Raw genomic sequence first — 12,293 nt, 5'->3', positions numbered from 1 at the left:
GCCTCTCATTATGCCCCTATTGTGGGCCAGTTGGTGGGCATAGAGAGTGTGGTTGAACGCTTCTTAATGGGGACCAGGAGGTTGAATCCGCCTTGTTCCCTAACCATCACTTCATGGGATCTGCCCACATTTGAGCCGCTGCAGTCTACCAACATTCGGTCACTGCCAGTGTAGACTGCTGTGCTTCTGACACTAGCATCAGCAAAGCGAAACGGAGCCCTGCGGGCGCTCTCCATTAGCCTTGTCTGCCTGGAATTCAGGCCTATCTAAGGTAGTCCTGAAACCAAGGTATTGTTACATAGCAAAGGTGATTTTCACTCCATTCAGAGCACAGGTCATTACTAGGGGTGTAACGGTACGAAAAAATCATGGTTCGGTGCTTACCTCGGTTTTAAAGTCACGGTTCGGTTAATTTTCGGTACAGTAAGGGAAAGAAATGCAAACATTAAACTGCAGGTTGTTTATTACTATAAACTTTTTTTTACAATTTGTTTACACTTTTTTCAAATACTTTTTAATAAAATATATATAAAATAAAAAAAGAATAAGAAATAAAATACTGCTGCAAAGTTCTCCACTAAATAAAATACTCTCAGTCTCAAACCAATATCATATAATAAAATATAATGACAAATATAAATAACTATGATTACAGTGCAGCATTCCCAAACCCAGCTTGTAGGCCTGCTCATATTTAAAAAAAAATATATCACTTTTCCAGCATTAACAGTTTCAGTTTTTAGACCTGCTCAGATTTCGTTATAGCGTTGGACCGATCGGAATTAAGAGCAAAGGTCTGTTTAAATGCTGACGGGAGCTGCGTTTGAATAACAATCGTTTTTTTCCTAGTTGTAATCATGTTCAAACCCACGTGATGCCTTTTGAAAAACTTAATATGTTCGTTTGGAAACACGAAAATGTACCTACGTTCGGCATACAAAATATTGCATTCGGTCATTCGGTACACACGTGCACCAAACCGAAAGCCCCGTACCAAAACGGTCCTGTACGAATACACGTATCGTTACACCCCTAGTCATTACACTCTCTGCACTTCATCCCTCTGAAAAGGACAAAGCCCTGTCAGAGCTTTGAGAATTTATATTGAGCGTTCCGCCCCTCATCGAAAAACTCTTTGTCAGCTTCAGTGACCGCACCAAAGGGCATCCGGTCATGATGAAAAGACTCTTTAGATGGATAGTTGATGCCATCTCGCTAGGTGGCCCATTCTACCAGAGGCATCACCTCGTCTAGGGCATGGTCCAGCGAGGGGTCCATTGTGGATATTTGTGGATATTTGAGCCCTGCCTTGCCATCCACATTTGCAATGTTTTACAACAAGGAGGTCAGGCCAGGATCCTCTCCGCTTGAAGAGACACACACTGTGTGAAACACAAACAGATCTGACCGAGAGGCCTTGACCATATTGCTCAAGCACTGTGAAGCTGTGTGGTGATACCTCTGCTTGCTGCATCCCTTGTTAAAAGGCATTTAAGGAAAGAGTCTAGGCCTACTTTGTTGCGTTCCCTTAACCCACACAAAAATTGCCTGACGTGCAAGTGTAAACTTGAATTTCCTTTCACGGCATACTGCGCTTATAATAAGTGCAACTGCACCAAGCACATCACTTCAACTATTCGACTTAGGTGAGACCCTTGAGCAAGGCACAGAACCCCCAACTGCTCCCAAGGCGCTGCAGCTGTGGCTGGCAACAAATAATTGCAAGAATTTAGAGAAAATAGTCTGAATAGTGAGATGGAAACTCAACGAATTGCAAGAAAAAAGTCAGAACTCTAAGTTTATTGCTGACAATTCTGACTCCTTTTTCAGAAAATTAAGATTACATTTTACAATTGTGAGGTGCATAAAAAGTTGCTGTTTATTTATTAACTTACCATGGCAGAAACAGGCTTTCATATAAAACTCTCTGTACAGAACAACCAGCTAAACATATTATTCTGGCCTGACTGACCCTCAAATAAACGAAGCTGTAAGGAAATTGTTAGAACAGGTCTTTGTTCCCTTTGAACGAGGAGAACAGAGCTCTACAAACACACTCAATTGAATCTCTCTTTCAGATCATTATATGTCCATTCATAAGCACAGGAGAACAAACCAAAGACTGGCACAAAAGCAAGCACAACAGAGCAGACTGGGATGCCATATGTTACCTGCACGCTACAAATAACTTTTCATTATTTTATTTGAATGTATTTATTACTTTTTCATTTACAGCTGATTCTACAAGGCAAATGATATAAACATTAATACATGCCGATTTACATTTGTTTTACTTATTTATTTATTTAGAGAAACACCATAATGTCTATAAATGTGCTAATAATAATTTTTATTTCATCACAAAAGGAAATTAATGGAGCAATGAAATTGACAGATTTTAAAAAAAATAATTTACGTCTGCCACATTGTCCCAAATGAAAATTGATTTTTCTAAACCTTAGAGGGAAAAACTTTATATTTTTCTAACTGCAATTTTTTTGCATTGTAATAAAATTAGCATTTAGATATCGAAACAGATACTTCCAATCATTCTTCTTCATTTTTATTCTAGACTAGCTTTTAATTTACACACATTTTTGATGATTGATTTTTTAAAAATGTTTGAACACTGAGATCTTCAATGTAGCAGTTGCTGCACAGAATTCCACCATGGTAGCTGCTGAGGGTTTGAGGGGCGTTGAAGAATGAGAAGAGATTGAATGCAATGACGGAGTTAATTAAGAGAAGAGGGACCCCCTTCACTCCCACCACAGCTGTTCAGAAATGAACACATTCCTGTGAAGCCTGCTCCTGTCACCCAGAGAAACAGCTGCTTCTGTGCCACTTCAGAGAAAACACAGCTGATTCTATTCTTGCTGAACGGAGGCAATGTGATATTTATAATAAACAGACTTTCAGATTAGATGCATATCAAATATCTTTAAATAAAATTGTGACGGCAGTGCAACGTCCTTGGGTGAGCATATGATCTCCTTAAGATATTATTTGTTTCTCAGTAATGGGAAGCAAATAAAGAGGTCTTCCATTTCTTAGCTTATAGTACCCTTGTAATCTCTTGTGTTATTATATCTTCCGTCATTTTATAGCTTTGTAATTGCATGTCAACATTTAAAACTTTTAAAGTTCAACCAAAAAATAAATAAATCTCCAAATCTATTCTGTTCAAACAAACTCATCCACATCTTGGATGGCCTAAGGGTGAGTCAATTTTCATCAAATTCCTTTAAATGGAAAATGGAAATTATATTTTATGGCACCATAGATGAGAAACGTTAAAAATATGTATATATATTTATGATCTTAAAAAACTAAATATATGCACTAGCTAAAGGAGTTTGAAAAGGCTGAGCAACGGAATATTGTTTCTGAGCATATCAACACCCCCGCGCTGCTCGAGGCCGGGATGTAGATTAACGTAAACATGTGTCGCGACGCTCGCATGCATGCCCTAAACACAACAACGATGAAATGATGAAGTGACACAATCTAGCTGTGAGACGGGCACCAATGGTCAGAATATTATAAACAAAACAATAATGATTAGCAGCAGTACAGAGTCAAGTTTCATGTTTCTAATACAAACGAACCATATACCATTTCCATAATCAGTCCTTTATGGGAAGTGTGAATGACTCATAGTCTGAAAACTTTAGCATGATACATATTAGAGTCAGTTTGTTACTTTATTTTATTAGTGTTCATTTATTTTATTAAACTGGATAAATTGTTACACCTTTTATATTTTATGTGGTGTCATGATTTACTTTTGATAAAAACAAATGTTACACACACACACACACACACACAGTGAGTAAATCAATTTCATCTATAAGACAAAAATGGTAACCTTCAGTAATTTTAATGCTGTTTTCTAACTGGATTAAATTAATAATAAATAAAAAAATGGATGGCATGGATGAATGGATGACTTTTTTCATTTCGCATCTTTAATGTTGTATACATTTCTCAGATTTCTTCATCGTGACTGAATTCAGTTCCGCTTACTCAGAGACTGAAAGATGCTTCCCTCTTAAAGACATGCAGAGCCTCTGTTGTTTAGTCTGTGTAAAGAACCTTGAACTTCATTATCCCAGAGTGCTCTCTGATGTTTTTCCCAAAGAAATTGGGTTGGTTTCGCAGCACACAATAAGAGAGAGAAAAACACAAGTGGAAGGATTATTGTTGCCCGCCTCTCCACCCTTAATGAAACTGCACACTCCCTCTCATCCTCCTTTCATGTGTGATGTAAGGAAGAACATGTGCAAGTCTACTTTTTACACACTTTTTAACACATCATATAGGGAAACAGCCAAACATACACATATATGTCACTATCATAGTGATCTAGCTCAGTGGTTCTCAATTCCTGTCCTGGGATATCACTGCTCTGCACATTTTGTATGTCTCTCTTATCTGACACCCTTGGTTCAGTTCATGGATGATCTCTGATGATCTGAACCAGATGCGTTAAATAAGGAAGACATACAGTGTGCAGAGCAGAGGGACCCCTGGACTGGAATTGAGAACCGCTGAGCTAGCTAATTTTCATGCATGTTTTACATACTTTGGTGAAAGTTTTATATTTCTATAGCACTCAGACCCTGTTTCAGGGTTTTCATCTGAACATCATTTCTTAATTCATAAACAGTTCAACACCTATCACCTGCCAAAGGCACAGTGTTAAGCTGCAGCTGTGCACATTTTCCAGTGGATTTGTGAACGTTTAATAGAAATTATTCACTTTGAAGAAAGACGGAACCATTTGTAATCGCCACAAAAAAGACTGCGCTCTGCCTGGCAGACCAGTGGAACTGTACACTGTTTGCAGGCTCCTCCAAAGAACTTCAATGCTTTGGCCAGGCCACAAATGTGAGGTTTAAACACTTCTAACAAAGAAAGTCCACAAGAGCTCTGGACTTTCAAAGGAGTCTGTGTCATTTTGAACGTACTGAAGGCTCTGGCTCTCATAGCTCACGATATATCAGAGAAATGCCCAGCCATGATTTGCTGAGAAAGGAAAAGTGTCAACAATGCATCTTTAATCCTCTGCCAGTCTGATTCCAGGTGTGTGTGTGTGTGTGTGTAATCTCTGTATAATGACAAGGGTATGACACAGGTATTACAAGGAGAGGGTGACTTATGAGGACATAACCCATATCTCCATTTTTCAAAATGCTTATAAATCATACAGAATGAGTTTTTTTTTGAGAAAGTAAAAATGCACAAAGTTTCCTGTGAGGGTTAGGTTTAGGGTTGGTGTAGGGCCATAGTTTGTACAGTATAAAAACCATTACGCCTTTGGGATGTCCCCATTTTTCACAAAAACAAACATGTGTGTGTGTGTGTGTGTGTGTGTGTGTGTGTGTGTGTGTGTGTGTGTGTGTGTGTGGCTCAATCCTGGAAAAAAAAAACTGAAAAATGCTGCCTTCAGAGGATGCATTCCAAGGTAGGGAGGCATAAAGGCAAGTCTGAATTCAAAGTTAGATTCAGCTCCTGTCTCCTGAGATGCTTTACTCTGGCTGATTTTTTAAGGCATCATGAATGTATCATTCGCTGCCTTTGATAACCCATGATCCTATGCATTCCATTCTTTGACAGTTAAGCCAAAAAATAAAGATGGCGTCTGAAAGTTGTGGTCGGTGGTCAGTTTATGTGTAAATGTATGTTTTTGATCAACATTTTTCACTTTGTATGTCCTTTCTAGTGAGAAATTAATATTGCAGTAGTAAAAAAAAGTTATCACCTAAGCTCTCTATGTTTTGCTGTAGGTAATTAGACCATTACATGTTTACTAGGCATGCTAGAAACTTCCAGACCAAACTCTGCAGGACACCTGACCTCCAGGACCAAGTTTGAGGAACCCTGGTCTAAACAGTGCACGTGAGATAACAGAGATGTTACTGGCGCCACCTGCTGACTATACAAGAGTAGGCTTTTAAACAAATACATCTAGATAATGGAACGCTAGCAAAACTTTTAAAACCCCAACTTACTAACTAACTAAATAAATATTTATTAAATATGAAATTGACCTGCTCATATATAAGGCTGACAGTTAACTGGAAATTAATTTAAAGTAATACTCCTTTTTATCTCAGTGGTTTTGTCATGTTAAGAAAGGGGCAGTTGTTGATTTAAAGAGTTATTTCAGTTTGATCTAACCTTAAAGGGTTAGTTCACACCATAATCAAAATTATGTCATTAATAACTCACCCTCATGTCGTTCCAAACCCGTAAGACCTCCGGTTATCTTCGGGACACAGTTTAAGATATTTTAGATTTAGTCCGAGAGCTCTCAGTCATACTTACATTAATTATTAATTTACTTTTGATTTAATTTTAACTCTTAAATTACTAATAAATTTCACAATTACAAAGAAACTGCAGTTTAACACTTTGAATTAAATGGGAAATTTTGACGTAGACAGAAATAAATAATATTTTCTTGTATAATGAATTCCAATGTTTTTTTTTTTTTTTTTTTTTTTATTGCTTTGAAAAATCTGTTTCAGTTTTGAACAGTGCTCTTTTTTTTATAACTGTCATGATATTATTTAGTTTTATTAATGTTTTTGATTTGGCTGCCTTAAAATATAAGTTAATTAAATAAAATGCTTAGTTAAACCAATTTTTATTTATAATAAATTTTTATATATAATAGCTTAACAATCTACATTTATTTAACAAAATGCTCAATATTAGTAAACGTTTGTTGGCCTCACTAATTTTTATGTTGTGTCAACAGATTTAGGTTAGGACAACTTTCTTGTCTTGTTGGGCTAAATAAAATTTGTTAGACAAAGTATAAAATTTATTCAGCTTTTTTTCAGCTTCACCTTTCTTATCCCAATTATTGATTCTAGGTTTAAGGAACTTGAATATATGTGTAAACAACAAAGGTTTTTTTTATTTTTTTATTTAACATAACATTTTAATGCAGCCAGGTTAAAAATCATTTTAAGGTGAATCAGCTTGTTTGTTTTTACAGTGAGGAATGTAGTTCTCATTCATTACCATCTCGATCGCTAGAGAGGCACTGCAGCCACGAGGAGGCACTATCACACCAAAAACTAGCACAGCTCTGGAACATGTCTGGACCCTAGGGCTCTGAAATAGAAACACAGCTGCTACAAAACAGCATTAAACTCACATTATATATCAATTTAATTTAGCTTTTACTCTTAAAATAGAATGTATGCATAAGCTACCGATTTAACTTAAAAATAACGATTTTTTATGCATTAGCTCTGCAGAAACTATTTGCCTGCATGCTTGAAATTTTTATTTTATTTTTTTAATGTCTAATAAAACTAAACCGGGCGCTGCCATTGCACAGAATGTCCCAGATCTCAAGAATGGTTTGCATGTCTCTCAAAAGACTCCATGGAATTTGACTACATGCCACGACTGTGCACATCAGGTATGTGACAAACCGATGTCTTGCGGCTGCTTACCGTGTTCACACGGAGGAGCACATTTCTCGTCTAACAGCACGTTCCGGTGCGCGGCATTTGCATAGGGACCGACAGTAAATAAAGAGCAGCAGCACACAGTTCCTCGTTTACATTTATAGGCCAGTGGCTGATAAAGGTTATTTGGGTTCTAGAGGTTAAGACGTACTTCTGGTACCACGCCTTGGTCTAATAAAGAGGGCACCCAAGTGAGAGCCGCAGGGGTGATCAGCGGGCCAGATAAGGTCCTCCAGCTTCTCATGACCCAGTCACTCTGAATCAGAAAAGAGTGAACTGATGAGATCAAAATGTCTCCAACAGTATAGCCTCGGCAACCTTGGCCAAACATGCGCTACATTTACAAATGAATTATTGTTTATGCATTTAAGATTTAAAACAGCCAGGTCTCGCCCTCCACAGACACGACTAGACATACATATTAAAATAATATTGAATGGTTCTTTGCAGCAGCTTTGGTTCAGCAAAGAACCATTTTTGTGTCAAGAACTAAGCTTCTCAAGTGAGCTAGATAGTTACATTAAGTTACATTACAGATTCTTCAGATACATTTATTGGTTTCTTGGTTTATTAAAAACAGTTGTGCGCTATAGTTTTTCTCACTCTACTAATTTGTCGTGAAACTTATTTTTAAAAAATTGTTTATGCTTCGACCTTAACTTAAAAAAGCGTTATCTTAACTATATTATAACTTAAGCTATAAGAACCTTACTGTTGATTCAGTCATATTAAACCTACTTAAAATGGACATTTATGAGAATTAAAACGATGAAGGCTAGGACTAATAATAGATTATATATATATATATATATATATATATATATATATATATATATATATATATATATAGATAGATAGATATTATGCAACGAAAAAAACATGAATAGCCTAATTCTAACTTGCACAGAAGCTGAACTTTCTTTACTTCATCTCTACTAAAATGTCTGCAACATTTCGCATCTCCATTATCACTCTAACAGCTAAAATCCACAAATGCTTAAGTGTGGAGACGTTAAGGCGCGAGGCGGAGAACAGTCTCTGGTTCGCCCTCAGGGCTGCAGAGAGAAAAAAACACAGAGGCGAGGAGCCAATTGGAGCCGAGCGTCCACCCATGTGCACTATAACTCCCAGTTTCTCATAGATCCCTCCAGTGCTTCAACCGAGGGAGTTCCAGACAGCAGCTCATCTAGGATTTTGTGTTACAGGCATAGTCCTGAACTAAACGTCTGCATGTTTTGTTCACGTCTGCCTTGGAAATAAAGTGGACGATTTTTGTTGTTTTTTTCTTTCTAAAGGATGAGTGGACCGACATTTGACAGGAAGATACACGGTGTTTCATCTGATCTTTCAGGCTCTATGAGTTGCCATCCGACCTCTAAGGACTCTCCGACTCTTCCAGAGTCTTCGGCTACAGACATGGGTTATTACAGCAGCCATCACGAGTACTACCAGAGTGCACCATACTCTCAGCAAATGAACTCATATCATCAGTTTAATCTGTCTGGGATGGGGGCATCACCCGGACCTTACCCCACCAAGACAGAGTACCCTTACAATACTTACAGACAATACGGACAATACAACAGAGAGCTGCAGACGCCGCCACAAAGCGCAGGTGAGATATTTATGCATTTTTAAAATATGCCAGAGGTAGGGTATATGCATTGTTAAATCGGCAACATTTGTCATGTTAATATCGGTATAAAACAACAATTTCTAAAGTTTGTAAAACTGTGTTTTGTTCCGAGTTTCTCATGAGAAAAAATAATAATATAGCCAATATTAGAAATCGAGTTAGCTGTTACATGTTTATTTTTTTTTATTTATTTATTTATTTATTTTTTTGCATTTACTCTATAGGCTATTATTAGCTCATTAAAGTCATTTATTTAAAGAATTGTTATGCATACAATTAATTTAAGCAGGGTAGAAAGTTGCCTCTACTTTATCACATCAGATTTGCGGTCGCTGTAAAACAGTTATGACATTTTTATTGCATCTGTAACGCGATTAGTCATTATTTCTCGATGATCAGTCTAGGCTAGAAGTCACGCTATATTTGTTTATTGAAATAGGCCTGCACATAACATGATACAGCCATTCTTTCAAACTTCAAGATGATTTTACTATACCGTATTTATTTCTCAAACTGGCATTTCTTTATCTGATATTGCCTATAACCAGATGCTGACATACATTTTATGTTACTCATGTAATATCACTCGTTTAATTTTCAAAAAGCAGATTTGTTTCATTTAACGAGAGAATATCATGAGTTGGAGTGACTTTTTAATATGCGTCACAATCCCCAAATGAAACCAATCGGTTCTCGGTTTTCTTTTAGCTTCTGTTAATAATCCTACTTTGCCATAACGTGGTCTATATTTTTTTTTCTTTCCAGTCAAAGAAGAACCAGAGACTGAAGTTCGGATGGTAAACGGAAAACCCAAGAAAATCCGCAAGCCGCGCACCATTTACTCGAGTTACCAGCTCGCCGCGCTGCAGCGCCGCTTCCAGAAGGCGCAGTATCTGGCGCTGCCGGAGAGAGCCGAGCTCGCCGCTCAGCTGGGGCTCACGCAGACACAGGTAACACTGGAGCGCTAATTCATTTACAACACTCTTAACATAATTACTGGACTGCGTTAACAGCTTAAAGCGATTTCCTACACTTCTATCGCTAACACAGAGCACACTGAGATAAGCAGCAAGCTTATCAGCTCATAAAACATTGCTCATGTGAGATGTGTTGAAACGTTGTTGCTCAAATTTTTACCATCACAATTATTAAATGAATAATTGTTATTTATTTTCATTGTTTTCTACAAAAATATTTGTATCATTTTATGTCGTTATAATTTTTCCAAAGATATATAAAGATAGATAAAAAATATAGTCATCATGTTCTAATAACGTCTTCGTGTTTAAGAATCTTTTCTCCTCAATTTTCTTCATAAGTGATTTAATCCAGAATGTCAGTGTATTATGCAACGACGATTTGAAATATTTAGGCTTTATTAAGGATTTCATAAGTCTGATACATTATAAATGTTGCCTAAATTATTTTCGTGGTGCATTCTGTCGAGATAATTCCTCACGTACCTAAAGGACTTTTAAACACTGAAGTGATCTTCAAAAGTTGCATACTAAATCGAATACATTCGTTACGTAAATGATCCAAAAATTATTGAAATTACATATTATTATTATTATTATTAATGAAATTATCAAACCCTGTTGTTTTTATATTAAAAGTAATACACACACACACACACACAAACACAGACACACACACACACACACACACACACACACACATATATATATATATATATATATATATGCACAGGTTTAAATTTACCAAAATATCACAACATTTTTTCCTCTGTGATGGGTTCAAGCTTCTAAATCTCCAAACCTCTTCCAAAGTAGACATACTTACTAGACTACTTTAGCAGCACTTTTTTTTTTCTTTAAAGAAAACCAAGGTAGCAATTACATTACATTTTTCTATGCTACTGTTGTTTACAATGTCCAATAGGAAACTGATGTGAACGTGGTTTCCCTTTTTGAACAGGTCAAAATCTGGTTCCAGAACCGGAGATCCAAGTTCAAGAAACTTTACAAGAACGGCGAGGTTCCGCTGGAGCACAGCCCAAACGCCAGCGACTCCATGGCCTGCAACTCGCCTCCATCCCCGGCTGTCTGGGACAATAGCGCGCACTCTAGCCAGGTCAACCGGGGGCAGATCCCCCAGCCACCCCTCAGTTCAACACCCCCCTACATGGAAGATTACAGCAATCACTGGTACCAGCAGGGATCACATTTACAGCACCAAGTGCACCACCCAGGACCCCCTCAGAGCGTGGGGGCCGTGTATTAACAGACACTGACGGAAGAGTTTAATATAAGTGGGAAAAGACTTTTGAAAAACTCAACATAAATAAGCTGAGAGATGCTTCACAAGTAGCCTATCTGGAGTGGAACAGCAAACCTGTGTTGGCATTTTGTGGACTGTTTAAACGCATATATGCCGATATGAATGCTTTGTGTTGAAATAACAGTAGTGTAATATTAATAACAATGTTTCAATGTGTCCCTGCTACCCAGACCTGTTTCATATGCACATAGGTGTAGGTTAAACAATGTAAAGGAAGTTCAGAGTGGTTTTAAATTATTATGTTTTATGACTTCCTTTAACTTCATGTTTTGTTCATTGATGGGTAAATATTAAAAATGTTTTAAAGAACGATGGAACCCCAAATTGTGTCGTTATCAGCCTCACCTCCCACAATGTGGGCCGGTGTCGCGCGCGTCAGAGACTCAGGACATAAGTTATTTAGACTTGTACAAAATGTTGAAAGCTGTATATACGTGTTTAAATAAAACTGAACCACTAGACTCGAGTTACTTCGAAAGGCAGAGACTGCGCGGTGGTGCTTGAACCATTTTATATTCCTGTAAGTATAGTTGTATTGTTATTCTGTCAAACTAAATAAATGCGAACTGAAAACATTTCTGCCACATGCGGCTTCCCTGAGTCGAGTTGCAAAATTCCGTTTGATATTATTTACAAATCTGAAGCTTGCAGTGACATCTCATTGTTTGGGCTCTTAGGAAAGGGTTAAGTCAGACAGATGTTATTTTGTGATGTGTTTGCATGCTTGAGCCTGGTAGGGCTGCGTGCAAAGAGGCTGTAGGAGGCGACAGGCGAGCAGACATGTTGGAGTCACTGGATTTTATTAGTATTCTGTTGGCAGATAACAAGAGAGACTACAGCAAATGAGGAGGTGACTTCTGAAATAA

The 12,293-nt window shown here is 37.4% G+C and overlaps 1 protein-coding gene across 1 annotated transcript; it reads left to right on the top strand.

Moving 5' to 3' along the window:
* Nucleotides 1–8,630: 8,630 nt before the first annotated feature.
* Nucleotides 8,631–12,002, top strand: LOC113056358 (homeobox protein Dlx3b-like). Its single transcript, XM_026223103.1, has 3 exons — nucleotides 8,631–9,105; nucleotides 9,892–10,076; nucleotides 11,065–12,002. The coding sequence occupies exons 1-3, from the start codon at nucleotides 8,787–8,789 to the stop codon at nucleotides 11,368–11,370; spliced, it is 810 nt and encodes a 269-aa protein (XP_026078888.1). The 5' UTR covers nucleotides 8,631–8,786; the 3' UTR covers nucleotides 11,371–12,002.
* The last annotated feature ends 291 nt before the right edge of the window (nucleotides 12,003–12,293 follow it).

This window comes from Carassius auratus, chromosome 37 (assembly GCF_003368295.1).
Source record: "Carassius auratus strain Wakin chromosome 37, ASM336829v1, whole genome shotgun sequence".
NCBI lineage: Eukaryota > Metazoa > Chordata > Actinopteri > Cypriniformes > Cyprinidae > Carassius > Carassius auratus.
The sequence above is the reverse complement of the archived record's forward strand: the minus strand, read 5'-3'. Positions and strand labels throughout refer to the sequence as shown.